This window comes from Diachasmimorpha longicaudata, chromosome 10 (genome assembly GCF_034640455.1).
Source record: "Diachasmimorpha longicaudata isolate KC_UGA_2023 chromosome 10, iyDiaLong2, whole genome shotgun sequence".
Lineage (NCBI taxonomy): Eukaryota > Metazoa > Arthropoda > Insecta > Hymenoptera > Braconidae > Diachasmimorpha > Diachasmimorpha longicaudata.
In genome coordinates this window covers 3,201,540-3,219,806 of record NC_087234.1, presented here as the reverse complement: position 1 = coordinate 3,219,806, position 18,267 = coordinate 3,201,540, and the positions used below count along the sequence as shown (strand labels likewise).

The following is an 18,267-nucleotide window of genomic DNA, read 5'->3' as shown; positions in this document are numbered from 1 at the left end:
CAAAAAATCCCACTTTTCCCCCGCGTTATCCCCCTACCCGACGCCCCTCATCACAATCGCATGAAGTGGTCCTTTAATTTTTGAATAAAATTCTTAACCCCCTGCAATTACGTCCAAAGGACAAAAGAAAGCGATAAGGATGGCGGAGAGTTCTACCCCATCTCGTCCATCGTCACCAGTGGCAACGGCTGGTCCAGCGGCTGGAGTCGCGCGCAACCGCCATTTTCCCATCGACTCCTCATCCCCTTCCTCCCCCACCGCTCTACCCTCACAATCCACGAAAAACATCCCTCCTGTCGGCATTGATACGGCGCACAGTCACCAGTACCAACCCCACCTCGTGATACAAGAGGATCTCCCCCTACGTCCTACTTTAATCCGTCTGTGATAACGCACGCCAGTAAGAGTAGGCGTCGCGACGCGCGGTGTGGAAGCCGCCCGTCTTCCCTCATTTCGTTGATAACAATAAATCGCATCACAGTTAGTTAACAACGCGATTAAAAAAAATTTTTAAATACCAACTGCATTAAAAAAATAACAAATTGGTGACTGAGGGAGAAGATGAAGATCAATAGTCGATAAATATAATTTCTCATCACCGAATTTCCTATCCGTCCATGTTTCGTTCCTCTCGCGATGAAATAATATCCGTCGAGGCCACCTGTCGTCCTGAGGCACGTACCCCCTGGCAAGTGAACTACTCCGTAAACACGGCAATACAACGCCAGACCACGGGAGTGCAATCTCAGTGGTCTTCGGGGTAGTGTGGAGAAGAAAAAACCCCCTCCAAAGGGTCAAATGTTGAAATAATGAAGTGAAACTGATGATGCCAAGTGTAACACGCGGCTCATGCCAATAACAAATGGACCGAACAACTGTCACTCTGACAGATCGACAAACTTACGGGTACAAAAACTCAATTTTTTCAGTAAATATCAATATTTATTTATCAAATAAGGAGAATTTGACTTGGTGAGTTAGCTGAAGAGATCGATAAGCCTGTTAAGGTGTTCGTTCAAGCACTGACAAACGGGGTGCGGCCACCAATTCAGGATTGGCAGGATGATACCAATGACAAGAACAGTGGGTAGACCACGCGGTTACAGGGGTGCCGGTTCACCTGGTGCTGAAATAGCAATGGATCCACGAAATCTTGATCCAGCAGCTGTTAATTCAACTCCTGTTATGAACATTCACATGATGAATCCTCAGGTTAGGATATTACGTTATTATCAATCAATGAGACTGTTATTTTGCGATTGAATCGTAGTCGGATGATTTTGAATAGATTTTCAAGGTGGGAGGATATGAGTTCTGGGGTATAAATGGATTATCCGATGTGGAAATACCGGGGGGGGGTGTGGGGAGAGGGGGAGGAATTGTAGAATCGTTGAATGCTTGTATTTATCCTTCCTTTTATCACTGTAGCCTTGACCGACTTAATGGTTCATCGACCCAACGTCAAACTCAGTGAATATTTCAGGATGATTTAGGTGGAGGGGGAGGGAGGGGGGAGGGCACTCGATAGTGAGATTATTGTGGAATAAATGCCTTATCTCGACATGGAATAAAGATCATGAGAATTTCAATGCTCAATCGTTTGGAAATTAAAAGATTTATCATTGTTATCTTCCTCAGGAATTATCATTATCCGCTGGGTTTTTATGGAATTATTTATCGATATGTTGAAATCGGGGGAGAATGAGAGGACTTAATTATCGTATAATCAGTCATGCGTTGTTTGAACCTTATACATGGCTCATTAGGAGGGCTCTCCCTCAGCATTTGACCTTTGCAGCTTAATCGTTTCGCAGATGGTCGATTCCGTCTGACATGGGCTTATTGTGACCAACTCTGACGTTTCTTTCCACACGTTGGAAATGAAAAATGACTGCTATCAGGAGATTTGTCCCTTACTCGTTGTGCCCCATAAATTCATAGGGGTTTGCCACTATTTTTCATTGTGACACAATGGCTAAAGGGATTCTTATTAGAGGATCCCTTTCTTGTTTGACACAGAAAGAAAAATTCCGTAAAAATTACGTGCCTGTTCCGTAATTTGCCAGTAAAGATTACGGAACTGTTACGCATTATTTCACTGAATATTCGGAATGTTTTGGACTTTTTCCTGAAAGTTCTCTGAAAAAGTGAGTAACTGTTCCGGATTTTTTTCCTAATATTGTATTGATGGCAGATTACGAAAGAGCTACATAATTTTTAAAGAATTTTTCTCTTCGTGGAGTCTTGCAGATCGGTCTGATTATAATAAAATATTTACTAAAACGTCCAACTACAAATGACCGCGAAAAAAATTAAGTGATTTGTATTCAGCAGACAAAATGCAATTAAGTTAAATGTTCAATCTATAATGAATGTCACTGATTAATTTAAAATAATACGTCAAATACATCCCATCAACCCCAATCAATCCCCATTATTAGTCGACAGAGGAATCGATGTTTCGAAAGAAGAAATGAAAATCGAAAATCGATGAAAAGGTCGTTGCGAGGATTGAATGAAGGCCATCGACATTTTGCGATGAAAAATCGATGCTTTCGATTAATCCCCGAACATCCATCTCCCCCAGTGATCCAATCACCACCAATCAACCGTATAAACCTCAAAACAAACAGTTCTCCCCTAAAAATTAAATTCTCCTAATTGACAGGTGGATGTTTCGACCCAGGTTGATCTCCACAGCAGCAGTTTACACGACTGGGATCGTCGTGCAACCCCTCTATACTCACGAGAGGACATAAAAGAGCAGTATTGCATAACAAGTAGACAATTGGATGCCGTTGAAAAATCAAGCAGCGGTATATTCGGTTGTCTATCGACCAAAGGCCCATCACCATGTACAGCTACACGTGTTTCAATACTATCAGCATGTGTGAGAAGTGCATCGAGCGATGAGAACATATGCGATGCACCATATCCAAGAAAACCATTTCAAATACTCTATCAACAGCCTTATCCGAGTTATCATCGTGGTGTAACGAGATACGATGTTGATGATGAAGAATGGGTTGAGAGTTCCTACTTTCGACGTCGTCCTACATCCTTCTGCTCTATTCAGGATCCCAAAAGGTGCAATTTTGTTGACCCTCTTCATAATCTCATTGTTTATATTTTCCATCGCACGGAAAAAAATTATTTTTACCAAATATCCATTTACTTCAGAGAAATATAAATATTTTCAAAACTGTATTTCTCCGGTCTAATCACTGTCAAAGGGGACCGAGTTGAGTGTAAATTAGAATAATCATATTACTCTAGAAAATGAGCATTTTATTTCGTTTTTTCTAAATTTCTAATTTTCTTGAGGGAAGAATTTCAATGAATTATTTGACTCTCATAATCATCGCAGGAGTTCACTCAAAATGATAAATAACATGATTATGTTCCAAAACAATATAATTGAAAATTGAAAAAATAAGTATTTCCCTGAAGTATCTGGATATTTCGCGAGAATGTTTTCTCTCAGCGTATGTTCAGGCCTCGCAATGGTTGGCGAGAACGAGGTTAAGGGGATTGTTGAATTTTCGAGTGAATAATTGTCGTTTCCCTTCCACTATTGTATTTTTGATGAGACTGGCGGCACCCAAATTCACCCGAAAACCACATAAACATTAATCCCTGTCCGTTAAAAATTATGATATTTAATTAAACGTGCCAAGTCACGAGATTACAGCCGATTCATTTCCCTCAATTCCCATAAATGATTAAGACGATACAGGTCCGTTGTATTACGATCAAGCACTCCATCCCTCCTCACCATACGGGCATTCATTTGTCTTCACCCTAGGATCTCGAGACCATCTTCACATAAATACACAGACAAGTGCCTCATGCACACCCTCGGGGCTGTGTATGCGGCAACTTTTGTGTTTTTAACAGGAGGCTGAGATCACACCAGCCCCTGTGCTTCCAATATGGAAAGAAGGGAGTTAGGACTGGACAAAGCGATGCTATCCAAGCGTGATATTTATGATCAACTTGGTAAATAGAACGGCCGGAAAAAATATGAGGAGAGTTTGTCCAGCGAAAAAATAACGAACAGTGCAATATTGATTAAAACGACTTTTTAAGAATGAAGGGATTTTTTTTTACGCCTCTCGTGTCCCTTTCCGCATTCTCTTCAACATTCTATGCAACCCTTCGCCGTGGCTTTCACCGCACCCCTATCAGGGGTATCAAATGATTTTTTTTTTCATCACAATGTGCGCGAAAAAAAAAAGACTTTGATATTCTTTACGTATAGAGACCACAGCAGTGGCACAGGGAACCCCGGGAAAGTCCGATCAAATGAAATATTTCAGTATCGGAAAAGTTGAAAGCCATAAACAGTGATAACCGATCCATTGACATGACCTAACAGATACACATGGCTCCCCGAGGATGAGGAGGCAATGAGACTTGAGGGACCCAGATCGTTGCTGCAGTCAAACGTACCATCACGACGTGGTAGTATTCACAAACCGAAGCACGTCAGTTTCGCTCGTTCCCATACCCTAACATCATTCGACGTAGCTCCAATAAGTAAGAGCCCACCAAGAGCTCAGAATCCTGAGCGACTCATAGACTCTCAACCAACACTTCAAGCAACTCTTCCCCCAGTGCCTATTCCACACCCAATTCCAGAACCGAAAATACTTGTTTTGGGTAGACGAGGAGTGATGAAAGCACAAGCAACGCAAACAGATCTTCCTGATCCACGTAGACCACCACCACTGACCCTCAGTCCGCGAACGATACAACGGGTGAAAATGGTGTCACAGGGTGCGCAGACAAATGGCATCATCAATGGCCGAAAGTTGACGAAAAGCTACTCTGAAGCGGGACAATTTGGTGGGCCCTTGGGGGATGAAAAATCAGAGCACGAGCCACTTCAACGGACTCAAAGTGAAGAGCCTCCAAGATCTCCCTTCCTAGTTGATACACCACCAGCATCACCAAGAACCGAGCGACTTAACGAGCATCTATTGAACGGAGATATCGAAATAATCGGAGATAAGTATCGGGAGGAGGACGAGGAGATACTGATTGATTTTAAACCAGCTCCAGTATCACCAGACGCTCGTGCTATGCTTCAACAAATGCCGATTATCTACATGAGACCTGTAAGACTCATTAAAACGTTATCCGATGGTGAGATTAGAGTTGAGAGAAGAGAACTTATTGACGAGGCTGGAGCACCAAGTTATCCTCACACATGTAGAAGAAATTATCATGATCCATGGAGTAGATCAACGAGATCACCCGTCCAATTTTCATCAACCCCCGATGATCTATCACTGCTGAGAACTTCATCACCGCACGATGATCATCGTGAGGAGGTATTTAATTATCAAACATTTGTCCTGAATTATTCAGTTATAACTCACCACATCCACAGGAGTTTCACGAGAATATTATCCGGCGGGGTTTATTCCGCAAGCGCAGTATCTCCCTGGAGGATGGCGTCCAGGATTTACATTCCAGTGATTTCAGTCTTCCACGATCATTACCCACATCACCAACATCTCCAACTGCCACTCCAGGTATTTAAATTCAATAATCAACATTGGAATGTCAATAATTTTTTACGATTTCAGCGCGTCGAGTGACAGAGAGCCCGAGATATGGAATTCAACGTCCGAATTTCTTGAGAACGTGCCCAATAGTGGGAACTGTATCGTCACCATTTGCTTCAAGCGATTCGCTGACTAATGATGTTACAAAGGATCACAGCGATGGTATCTGGAACGAATCCCAAGCGACTGTTCTTCAGGCGGACTGTTTAGCATTATTGACACCCTCTTCGAGGAGGAGACACTTGCTAATGTTGCAGCATCAGCAGAGATCCTCCATGGATACCGAGGCCCTTGATGTTGAGGACGATTTGGAGTTGTCACCACCGAGTCCTAGAATACGACTGCAAGCTCCAACCCCGATAATCCTTACACCCAGGTAATAAAACATTTCAGAACCGTCAGCAGAGAATGGAAAACAATTTTTTACAGATGTTTTTATAAAAAAATATTTCTCCTCTGGACTCGAGCTATAATTTTTTTCCCATCACATTCCATTGTCTGAATGATAATAATACTGACCCCTCAGCGATCCTCCACTTCTGATGACCAACGGCAGACCCAGAAGTGGCCTGCGACGTCGCAGTCCCGGTCCTCCGTACTCCCAACCTCAGTCCCAATCGTCAAGCGAAATTGCTCTCAGTCTGGGGCGCACTGATTCCGGAAGAACTCTCGCTGGAGACTTATCCGAGGCCTCGACAACCGAGGACTACGTCACTGCCAACACCTCTACTGGCACCGGAAATACAACGGGTACATCAGCAACCACAAGTTCATGGTCGAGACCGGGTCTTCATCATTCGTCTAGTGCAGCGCCCTCAGGACCCACCTCCACCACTGCCACAGCTGCCGACGGTAGTTCATTCGAAAGCGCCAGTTCAATTTACAGTTTGGCAAGGAGTGAGGTAAGTCCAAACGCCATTAATAACCGTATGTTCATGTAATTCATGGTGAGAGTAGTCAATGGACTCCACGAACATTGAGGTACAATATTTATCACCATTGTTCCTTCCATGGATGTAACTGAAGTGATTGACCGATCAATTTACCGTTCCTCTGCACGTAAATTACGAATCAGTAATTGAAGGCCAATTACTGTTTAAAAAAAAACGTGAGGGAATTCCGGATGGTAAAAGTGATGAAAAAATACCCTCGACTCTTCCTCAATATCCGATGTACCAATTTTTTCCGCTCTTTTGGCTCAACGCAAATTTGAAAAATTAGCGTCATTTTGCATTCCTCGTTCCTTCTCTCCCTCTCACTCTCTCTCCTGTGATCTACGAGTCTCCGGTCATTCATTCAAAACCAATGCCCCCGAGGATTTCTCAACATTCGATTTACCACAGTTTTTCCCCAATTCCGTTGTTCCACTCTCACCCCTAACTAACACCAGACATTTAAAAAAAAGAATGTCACCTCGATTTACGATTATGAGATATCGATTACCGCAGGCGGTGGTGGAGGAGCCAACGAGTCCCAAGGCAATTGTTGAGGAGATGGCAGTGCCATTCGATCTGAGTGATATAGTACCACCTTCGCCAGCAAGATCTACGAGCAGCAGTAGTTCCGGAAGTTACGACCTCGATGATGCAATGCCAGAGCCACCGAATGAAGCTTATCAGACAGCGCCACTGAGTGGACACACATCAGACGTTGAACTTGAGCAAGACGATTATCGTAAACGCCTGTTGGATCATCGTCGTTCATCATCAGGTGGTTATATCGAATCGCCCCCAGATCCACCCGGTTGGACAGACGAAGAGCGGCGAAAACGTCGCAAAACCTTCACACTTGATTTCCAAGACAGCCTGGATCTGGATCACAATCATCAGGACAAGTCTGAGGGCTGCGTAGACAGTGCCGATGTCAGTCCTACACCGTCTCATCGGCACCGGCCCCGGGGCAAGAGTAACTCCAACAGGGGACAGTACAGAAATAATCGAAGACGTGACTCTGCACAGTCGACATTGTCCACCCTCTCCAGGAGTCCGCAGAAGGAGGACTGGCCACGAGAAGTTATTGGTGAATCAGCCCAGATCCCAACATCCGATGATTCCAGCTGCAGCCATCATTACCACATGCACCACCATCACCACGGCCATCATCTCCATCGAGATAATCTGGAGGGCAGACATCGGAGGACGAGGGAGAGCCCACGGAGAAAGACCGGGGGCTACAATAATTCACGGCGAAGGAGTAATGAGGTTAGTAATCACCCAGAATTATCAATAGACTCATTTGATCTCCACCAAACTGTGTGAATATATATCAGGATAAGAATGCCGCGATAACTGGCAGCCTTCCCCGACGACGATCACGTCCTGCCGAAGACATATGCTCAAGTCGTCTAAGTCCTGGTGGTAGATATCACCGAGGTCACAATGGCCACACGGCAATTCTCATAAAATCTCCAAGTCCCGAAGTTCGTCTAAAAGCCCTCTCCGCCGAGTCCCTGCGCTCCGTCTCCCCCGGTAGTGACAGTGTCTTCTACAGCGAAGGAGCTGATCAATCTTGCCTGAGTGCTCACGATTCTCATCATTGCCATAATTGCGGAAAAGAGGTTCGTACCCAATTCCATCCTCGATACTTCATTAATAACGTGAATTGAATGCTGATGAAATTTGATTTTAAGGTAACGGAGGAAATTGTTCAGCCACCGGCGGGCTTTGCCGATTCACCGGAAGGACCGAGAGCTGCTGCTGGATCAAAGCACGTTAGCCATAGATTATACAAGAAATTTGATAAGCGATACAGATCGGAGGATCGCGCGGAGAGAAGATATCATCGGAGCAATGGACGATCTGATGTGCGAGCTAAGTCAGAGGAGAGAGGTGGAAGATCATCGTCAAGGGGATCCATTGAGGATGGAATAAGACGACGTCTTCAGGCTAGAAGTACCGATGTCAGCATGGAGACTCTGGCTTGTAAGTTGTTGGTGGGAAACGAATAACGCGCCGAAGGAAAAATCGAGGGAAAATGTTTGTCTCCATTTATTTCAGACCGCGAGGACGAGGACTCATATGTCGAACCTTACACCGGTAACGAGTGGATTTACATTGGTGAATTGGAGGAGAGTCATGTGTGGAAGCGTCCGGACAGTCGCGACGGTGATGATGAATCCTCAGAGGGCCCCATCAAAGATCGTCGGGGCTCCCAGGGCTCGACGGAGAGCGAAAAGGGCTTTCAAAAAAAATACCAGGCAGCCACCCATCGTATGGTCCATCGAAAAAGTAGCGGTGAAATGTACAAACGTATACAGAGCAAAAGTTTTGGTGAGTACTGTCTTAATCACACAATTACGTGCTGAATTCTCACCATTGTTCAACTCCTGGAACTTGACGAGTGCAATTGTTTACCACTCAAAGACGCAGATCGATTCTGCGCCGAGTGATGCTTTCAGACCTCGACATTCCTCTGGTTCGATTCGTTTCACGCCTTCCTCATCAATAAAAGTTGAAGGTCGTTTTATTTTTAATCAAACCCTCCCCCTCCTCCCCGTCTGCTCGGTCATACAGCTAGTAGAACGCGTTCTTCGCATATTCTCAGCCATCTGGTTAAGCTACTCCAGTTTTTTTTTTCTCCTCAGTCTATCATTGAAGCATGGAAGCACATAAGCAAACTGCATCTGTTTAAAAATTTCCAGCTGAGCCGGGTAAAAATAGAAGACAGAATAACACGGATTTTCTTTCATGAGAGAAAAAAAAAACTATGAACTCGTGGCCCACAAGACGACCGGAAAAGATAGTTCGCCTCGAGCCATTAGTTCCATACCTTCCTTTTTCTCGCTTTTCCCCTGCGGAATTTCTCGTCTCATGTTACGAAAAGCCTCTCTCCCATAATTGAAAACACGTTGAAAAATTGATTCGGTAGTTGTATTTATGTAGCTCCATTTCTCCCCTCGAGCAGAACAAAACATCATTATGATTCAGCTTATCGATTTGCCGGTGAGATTTGAGGTGTTTAAATATGTCTCCTATATACCTTCCAACACCGAGAAAAATTGCCAAAATATCTCTAAAAATTACAGAAATTGCAAAATCGATTCCGATAATTTATGAAATAGTTTCGCACAAGATTTCCTCGGCGCACATTTCACTCCGTTATAGCGGAAGAGATGTACAATTTTTATTGAATATTTCTCTCCCTGGAAATGACTGTACTCACACGGGTAACATTTTCTTGAAATAAAAATAATCAAGTACACAACCATCTTCATCACAACCCTCTCACTTCCTCCCATTCAGCCCCCCAAAGGCTCTAGAAAGAGTCGATGACTCAGCCGTGGTACATTGGGCCTCGTCGTTCCACTTCTCTCACCCCAAGCGTTATTTCAATCGAGAAAAGACACCCTTAGGAAGGGAAAAAAGACGATGACAAATATACGAAAAAATAGCATGAATAGGCCTCTGATATTTCCCATCTTCTCGGCTTCTCTGTGCACCGGGTGAATATATATTTTACGATGAATTTTCATCTCTCATTTTCTATGAATATAGCTCGCATAATACCATGCCAGTAACATCTAAATATAATATTGCCGGTGTTACCATTTCTCTTTCTCTAATGGCAACATCTTTTGGACTAGTATTCGAGAGTGCGTGTTGGTTGGGGTCGTGGTACTCTATAACAGTTTCAAAGATTCAGTGGAAGGGGGCTGAAGTGCCAACATCAGTGAGCAAAGTTAGAGATTTCTGGCTTGGCCAGTCAGTGGGTCACGGTGGTGAGGGATTCCATGAGACTTGTCGTCTTTTCACCGATCTGTGCATTCAATAATTGACAGTAATCATCAAAATTCTCACAATCAGCTGCTATTCTCCAAATAATACTGATCGTGATAAATTGACGGTCGTCAGGATTGACGACATCTCGAAGTGATAATAGTCCGGCCAAAAATGGTGTGCGATTCTGTGGGGGCCAATTGTCCACCCGAGGTGGGCGATGATATTTCCCTGAAGAAGTCCCTCGAGGAGGTCCTCAAGTGCATGCTCAGGGTCTGGTGTAGGGAGGAACAGGCACTGAACAAGCTCACTACTGTTCATGGTAAATATGAGAATTGCCAAGGGTGATGAGAAAAGTTGAGATTGTTTGGTACAAGGGGATGGGGCAGTGGAGGCTTTGGCAGAATCAGTGAGCCTCGACCTTGTTTCTTTGAGACAGCAGACGAGACTGGTGATATTTTTCATAGATTCACGGTAGTTGCCAACTATTATTTGCTTGGGCATGTGAGACAAGAATGCTGATCTCACAAAAATTCTATTCACGAAGAATTATCTGCTGAACTATTGCTTCTCAACAGAAAATCTGTAACAGAAGAATTTCGCTGGGAACCTGGGGAAATCGTAGAATATTTTTATTGGATTACGGAGAGAGATTGTTAAATAATATCAAAAAGATTCGAGTATGAACTTTAATCTTTTATTTATCGAGCGCAGAAGGTATATCTTTCTCCTATGATGTCTCCAAATCAACTGACTCTTAGCGAAAGTTTTCACCCTCTGGGCCCTGAAAAACAACCCTTGTTTATTCATTCCTCTCTGTTTCTGTTTATTCAAATTATTATAAACATTTCGGTGCTGCTTTGGAAAAAATATAAAATACTGTCATGGACTGAAAACAGATATGGACATACGATGAATTTTTGCCCACATACCAAACACTCACCATGATTTTCGTGACGATGGAAGCAAAGTAGCGACTCGCTGTCATACTTATTTTCTAACAGCTTGTCAATCCGGCATGCACCAGTGAAACAATGGGGATAAGCTGGTTTGATCGTGTCCCGCAGTCAAAAATAAAACTTCCTCAGTAGGCTAGATGAGTAAAGGCCATGCAATGCGCCCACGACACGTTTAAAAATTCATTCTACTACTATAGCATCGTTGTCACTACCTACCTCACTACGAGATTCGTTCATTCATAATTTATAGTCTCTGATTAATCATCTTCCGTAGGAAAGATATTTAATTATTCATTAAATCACGTTACGATTTTTGTTTATAGCGCTCCTCCCACGGGACAATTTCACCTGTTAATTAATGCAAAGAGTCGTCCCCTCTTCTCATTCCATAATTACAATTTCAATTAGTGGAATCCAGATTGTTTCACCTTCGTGACCATAAATATCATCATCAAACGATTTTCATGAAATGCTAACCACTCTGGATGACCACCAGCTAGCTTGGAATTTCAATTTTCATCTTCTTCAAATAGATCCCGACCAGACAGTCCGCCCCAATTACCGAATTCCAAAATCCCAAGAATTTCACCAACTTTTCCATTATTATTTTTAGAGAGCGATAAAACGGTGATAGTGAAGCGCGAAGCTGGTGGTGAATTTGGCTTCAGAATTCACGGATCAAAACCCGTTGTTGTATCAGCTATTGAACCCGATACACCAGCCGAATCATCTGGCCTAGAAGTTGGTGACATAATAATGTCTGTCAATGGAAGAAGTGTGATGGATGCAACGCACTCTGAAGTTGTCAGGCTAGCACACTCAGGACCTGATGTATTGGAGTTGGAAGTCGCCAGGACGTGTAATGTACTTGCACCAAGGGTTACCAGAGGGCCAAAAGAAATTGTTGAGACACCACTGTGCTCTGGTTATTTATGGAGAAAAGCAACAACTGTTAATTCCAGTGGAACAAGTTCGGACAAGTGGGTGCGCAGATGGTTCGCTTTACGACGAGATAACTGCCTTTATTACTACAAGACAGATACGGTATGTTTTATCAGATATAAATAAGCAAATAATAAATAAATAAATGACTAAAATCCCTGCAATAGGTATTGCACCATTGAATGAATTTTTCCAATTTTTACTGACAAATGTCCCTGCTCAAGGGTAACACTTGATTGAGGGAAATTGTAACGCAAAAAAAATCGATCAATTTCCGTTATTTGTCTTTCCAAAGGACTCTCAACCGGTCGGTGCTGTCATGCTCTTAAAATACGAGGTTGAAACAACACCGGATGTCAAGCCTCACAGTTTTGTCATCAGAAAACAGGGCGCACCGTCCCATCATCTAGCTGCGGATAACGAGGACTCGATGCAAAAATGGATAACAGTCATACGCGACGCTGTTCAGAGAAATAACCAGGTAGAAATCATCCTTCGTTATATTTCGCTAACCAGTATTTTGTTTGGAAAATATCCTTTTCGACTGATGGAATTTCATTGCCTCACCAATTAATGAATGGAACAAGGGATTTTCCCATGAAATTTCACAGTTCACTCGGCGCGAATCCTCTTTTTACGTAAAGGTGTCGAGAGTGACAGGTTTTAAAACCATTTGACATTGTGTTTTAACTAAAATTGATGGTTTTCTGCTTAATGTTTTATCGTCAAAACGCTCGTCAACAACCAGCGTGACAGGGAGCCATTTGACAGATTACCTATGACTATTACTCTCCACATTTTTTGTTTCTTTTTTCACTTTTACTAATTTTATTGGTGATAGGCTTCTGAATAGATCTCAATGTATATTTTTAAAAAAACGAGGGGATAAGCACCAGCTTTATCAATTTTTTTCGTCTCTTCAATTTTTATGTCACTTATTTCTGAAAAGTCTCATGATTTCGTGGCAATTCAGAACTATAATCGTTCGAAAATGGTATTAAACCACATACCCATGATTTATAAATGCGAATCAGGCGGATACTTGGTTGGACGCTTCGTTGAGAATGCAGCAGATGCCGGCGAATGCTATTCAACGTCCGGATTGCTTTGGTTATCTCAGTAAACAACAGGATCGTGCTAGGAAAACATCATCACCAACGGGATGGTCAAGGCGCTATTGTGTTCTGAAAGATGCGGCTCTGTATTTTTACGACGATGCTAATGCCGAAAAAGCATTCGGGGTTGCTTGTCTTCATGGATTTAGGGTTCACGGGTCGGCCCCCAATTCGGGGGGAAGAAAACATGCCTTTGAATTGCAACCGCCTGACCCCACTCAACGGAACTACACTTTTGCTGCTGACAGTGAAATGGAGAAGAAGAGGTTTGTATCGATAAAAATTTTCCATGGCAAAGCTAAATGGATTTTGCAGATTATTTACTCTACTCGCTTCGCTCACGAATCGATAAATGATTCACGTGTAACCCGAGTAACCCCCATGAACCTTAATTTAATCCTTGTTGGGATTAACTTTATTCACGTGAAGGTTATTTCGTCCTCGTGACCCTTATTTTGACCTACGACTCTCCTGAATTGTCTTTCAACCCTTCGCGTCTGGGGTTTTAATTTTAAAGAAATTGATTTTTACTGGCAGAAGTCGATTTTGAGTTTTAGGAAATACACAAATTTTAGGTTTGAGCTTTCCCTCAAATTCATATAAACCCATTTTTTCAACCTAAAGTTTGAGAGTAAAATTAAAGGAAAGCCGCATATTGTGTGGAAAATTTCAAATTCAATTGAATTCTCGCACAGTTGCCCATACAATCCCATCGATGGTTTCGAATTGAGGCGCCAATTTCGAACAAAAAAAATCGTTACGATTCGCGAAATGATAACAAAAGTTATTGTTCAGTTTTCGCGGACTGAAGCTCACGTTTGTTCGCTTTTAGAAAAAACGAACTTTTTCATTTTTCTCGGAGTTCGTCGAGATCAAACTGATTTTGCAAAATCCCCTTGGTATTACTATGATTTATAGCTTCGGGACATATTTTTATGGCCACAACATTAACGACCTGTAGTTGAAATGTCCCAGCGCACACTTTTCCCCATATTTTGCTGTTAAAAGTTTTCAATATTTTCCAAGCAAGAGGAAGTTTGAAAAGTACAGAAATGTATTCGAGTGATAGTGTGGGGAAAAAGTTAGGTACGATCAATACTCACTTTTTCCGAATTCCCAGAGGCTACTCCCGGGTGATGTGTATCCATAAAGCTTATAAATTCGGCTTGTAACATCCAACACCCTCTGAAAATGAAAAAAATTAAATTATTCATATTTTTCCCACCCATTAAAATTATTTTTAACTCATGGTTTTATTTATTGTGCCATGCATGCCAAGGTCATTTAGTGTTAAACCCCATTGATCTTAATGAACAATAAATTCCTTTAGGTGGTTAGCAGCGCTTGAGTACTCGATCGACCGTTGGATAAAGGTCGGCTGACGCGTTTGCCAGCAAATCGCCCAAGAATAACGCAATGTTCAACAATGCTCATCGAATGTAAAATAAAAATAAAAAATATTGGAAGATGATAGCCTACATCAGTCGGTTTCTAGAAGGCGAAAAAGCACTATCTAAATAACTGCCCACAGAGAAAACGTTTATAGGCCACTTAATTGGCTTCAGAAACATATTTATGAGCGAGAAAAAAATAATTGATAAATACCCCATCGAATTCATCAGAAAATTCTCGAAAAATTCTATCTTCTGCTGAAATTTCTGAAGCCACATTATCCAAGACTTGTTTGATTTTTCCTTAACAAAAAAATGATAAGAGTCGATTGGAAAAGGGTAGAGAATATATGCCATACAAATACCACAAATTTTTTTCGCAAAATAATCGCAATCGAACAATTCTCCAATAGACAGCCAAAACAAATCAGAATTTTCAACAGAAATTGAATAGTATTTTCGATGGACTGCGCTAGGGTTTTCAGGAGAAAAATTTCTGTGTGTTTTCCTTGTTTAATTTATAAAAAAAAAATCATGTGAAACGAATAGAAAAAATTTACAAAAGCGTCCAGAGCCGTTTGGCCTATAAGACCAAAATTCATCGCGTTATTTATTAGCGTGGGCAGAAAAAAGGGAGAGAACCGAACAAACGAAATGTAAAGCATATTAAATCCCCGCCGTCCCACATTGTGAATCCTCAATAGCATAAGTAACAAAATATTAATTGAAACCTGAATAATTCCGATGGACTATTGTCCACCAGAATAACCAATTATCAAACTTATTATTTTCCACCGTAACGAGATTATCACAATATCCCGTGCTTGACCCCATTCTATGGTTTTGAACTATTTATATTTGTTTGTCAGCCCCTCTTCATCGATTATTATAAAAATAATGCATACGTTATATATTTATTTACTCACTCGCACAAATTGCCAATGCTTTAGAATTATAATTGTTGTTACGATCGATAAAGAAAAATATTGCATTAAAAGAATTAAATCGACATTATATATTATATTGTATAGAGAAAATTTAAGAGGGATTATTTAAGACGAATATTTTGCCGATGACGAGTGATTTGGGTGTTTCGAGGGTGAATGGGCCAATAGTTGTTGTTTATTCATAGATTTATTAACATCGGTAAATAGCATGATTATTAATAAGATGTAATGAGACAAGTAGGACTAGGTCAATTGGAGGAAAATATCGAATGAGTGAAGAGAAATGTGATTTTGTTATTTACGAAGTAAATGAGAGAATTGTGCATCGATTTTTTTTTCATTTTTATTTTCATGTTGAGATTTAGATTTAATAAATTATAGAGATATTATGTGTGTTATATATATAGAGCGGAGATTAATCGATATTGAGAAAGTTTTAGAGTTATTGGATTGCAATTTTACAAGAAGGAAATATTTGAGAATTTTACATTCAGTGGACTGAATGATTTTTTTATGATGATGAAAAAATTTTAGGTAAATGCTGTTTTATGGAATTCTGGATTCCATGATTTTTCAAATTTTTGCTTTTAGTGATGAACGAATATTTCATGTGTTCCGGCTAATGAGCCCTGGAGATGATTTATTCAAAATATCGAGGAAATATGAATTTTGAAAGGAAAATAATCATGAGGTTAAACGGATATTAAAAAACCGCTCAAAATGTAAGATAATAATCAAGACTTGAAAATACCAGATTATAACGGCAGCTGCCAATGACATAATTGTATGATAAAAAACCCCATTTTCATAATTTGAAATTTGCAGAGGCATTTTAAAGGAAATCGATGACAGAAAATTTAGATTTGGTACAATTTTTTAATTTGATAAAAAGAATTTTCAATTTCGAGAAACAATTATTTTGTAACAATCAATCATTTGACAGAATAAGAATTTTCGATGATTGGAGAATGATTTTATCGACAGTAGATAAATTTCGTTGATCATCGGTAAAGTAAATTTCCATCGGTATTTTTTATTATCGACTCACGAGCATTTATCTCAAGACAGCAAAAACATAAAGACAAAAATTTTTTTGTAAACATAGAGCATTCAAATTCATAAGGAGAAATAAACAATTCTAAGTAGATAATAAATTATGAATTAATGTACATACAAAATCAGTGTGCTCACTTTACGATGTGTATTTAATAACAAAACCGAGGATAGCTAAGAAAAAAATCTGAAAATTATGTTCCGCGCTTTCATTTTCGTTTTTTCAAATCATTTCAAAAAAGAAAAAAAAAATCATTGTTCTAGATTCTAGAAGTAAAAACGCTGTGTGTATCCAGTAGGTGCCATTTAGTGGAGAACGAAATAACGAAAAAAAAGTGGAGACGTACGATAAAATAATTAAATAAAGTGTGATAAAACAATCTTCAAACACCTGAGATAACGACGAAAAAAAAAAAACTTATTATTTCGTAAACAAAACGATGTTGTTTACACGAAATATTTCCTGTGTTTTAGAATAAAAAAAACTGATAAACTCTATTCCACCACAATGTCTTTTCCTCGAGGAATGTTAATGTTTCATTTATCCCTTATTTTCTTTTTTTCGCATAACCCTTCGGAATGAAAAGTAAACTTCCCTCACTCTGACGTGTGTAAACGTTTTCTCATCTCGCTCTTGTGTGCGTCGAGAGAACATCCACGCTGATGTGGAAAGGAAGGCAAAGAGAAAAAGGTCCAAAGAGAATAAAAAAAAATACCGAGTGGATAGAGAGAGAGAGAAAGAGAGCGAGCGAGAGGAGAGACGTAAGAGTAAGATCGCGAGTGTTTCAGGGCTCTTTGCGATTTAAATTACAGCCCGCAGCGGCTGGTGTGTTGGAAAGGAACTTGGTGGACCCCTACGTGTTATTAGAGCGACCGGGGCGCAACCTAATTATGCAGAAAAAAAAATCCTTCACCTCCCTCCGTAAACTCCACGCACTAATTCCCCGAGTAAGAGACCCGAGAACGTCTGATTACCTGATGTGCTCTTACAAAAATATCGACAGACGTGGCTTCGATATCACCAGGGAATATCGACTCCAATTCAAAAATGTTATCGATATAATTTTTGATTTTTTTCGTTTCCCCCCATCGACGACGAGGTCCTCAGCAACTTTACGAGAATCGATAAACATATTTTAAATAATATCTTCGTTTTTTATAAGAGATAGTGTAGATTATTATTTTTATGATTTTCATTATTTCATTCACACTCTTCTTGTCATTTACTGTTTCTGCCACTTGGAAGTACATGTCAAACGTCTTTTTGACACTTGCCCGTTGAATAATCGATTATAAAACTGGACAAATGCATAATTAATACCGAAGAATGCATTCCAGGTCATCCCACGGAGGCTGGGGTTCCTCCAATAGCTGACCACTGATATCCTCTCCCAAGTGCCGATCGTTTGCCTCTTCATCTACCTTCAGCTGGATTTTTTTCTCTCCTCCGGATGGCTCGATCTCAGTTGCACTTACCTGGGGACTTACATATACCCCTCGTTCCTCTCCGATATCCCCGCGATAACCGAGGATTGATGCTGCGTTCTCATTACGTGTCGTGTCGGTATGTCC

At 41.0% G+C, this 18,267-nt stretch overlaps 2 protein-coding genes across 2 annotated transcripts in view; one reads left to right on the top strand and one right to left on the bottom strand.

The window, feature by feature from the left end:
- Window positions 1-18,267, bottom strand: part of LOC135166969 (potassium voltage-gated channel protein Shaw) — a 59,800-nt gene that overhangs the window by 34,176 nt on the left and 7,357 nt on the right. The window contains exon 2 of the mRNA XM_064129756.1: window positions 14,408-14,489. The gene's annotated coding sequence lies outside the window, so the exon portion shown is untranslated. The remainder of the gene's footprint in view (window positions 1-14,407; window positions 14,490-18,267) is intronic.
- Window positions 333-17,193, top strand: LOC135166770 (uncharacterized protein). The gene is made up of 21 exons (XM_064129330.1): window positions 333-1,212; window positions 2,669-3,087; window positions 4,379-5,336; window positions 5,396-5,540; window positions 5,595-5,949; window positions 6,100-6,475; window positions 7,022-7,774; window positions 7,843-8,130; window positions 8,203-8,494; window positions 8,570-8,842; window positions 8,971-8,987; window positions 9,157-9,222; window positions 9,455-9,514; window positions 9,634-9,686; window positions 9,850-10,014; window positions 10,067-10,330; window positions 10,429-10,610; window positions 11,861-12,291; window positions 12,485-12,670; window positions 13,224-13,570; window positions 14,635-17,193. The coding sequence occupies exons 1-21, from the start codon at window positions 1,063-1,065 to the stop codon at window positions 14,684-14,686; spliced, it is 5,832 nt and encodes a 1,943-aa protein (XP_063985400.1). The 5' UTR covers window positions 333-1,062; the 3' UTR covers window positions 14,687-17,193.

Bases quoted from the DNA above. Each gene is read 5' to 3' on its own strand.
- LOC135166770 (XM_064129330.1), top strand. From the start codon at position 1,063: ATGATACCAATGACAAGAACAGTGGGTAGACCACGCGGTTACAGGGGT. The intron at 6,476-7,021 runs GTAAGTCCAAAC...CGATTACCGCAG, and splicing joins ACAGTTTGGCAAGGAGTGAG to GCGGTGGTGGAGGAGCCAAC. The intron at 12,292-12,484 runs GTATGTTTTATC...GTCTTTCCAAAG, and splicing joins ATTACTACAAGACAGATACG to GACTCTCAACCGGTCGGTGC.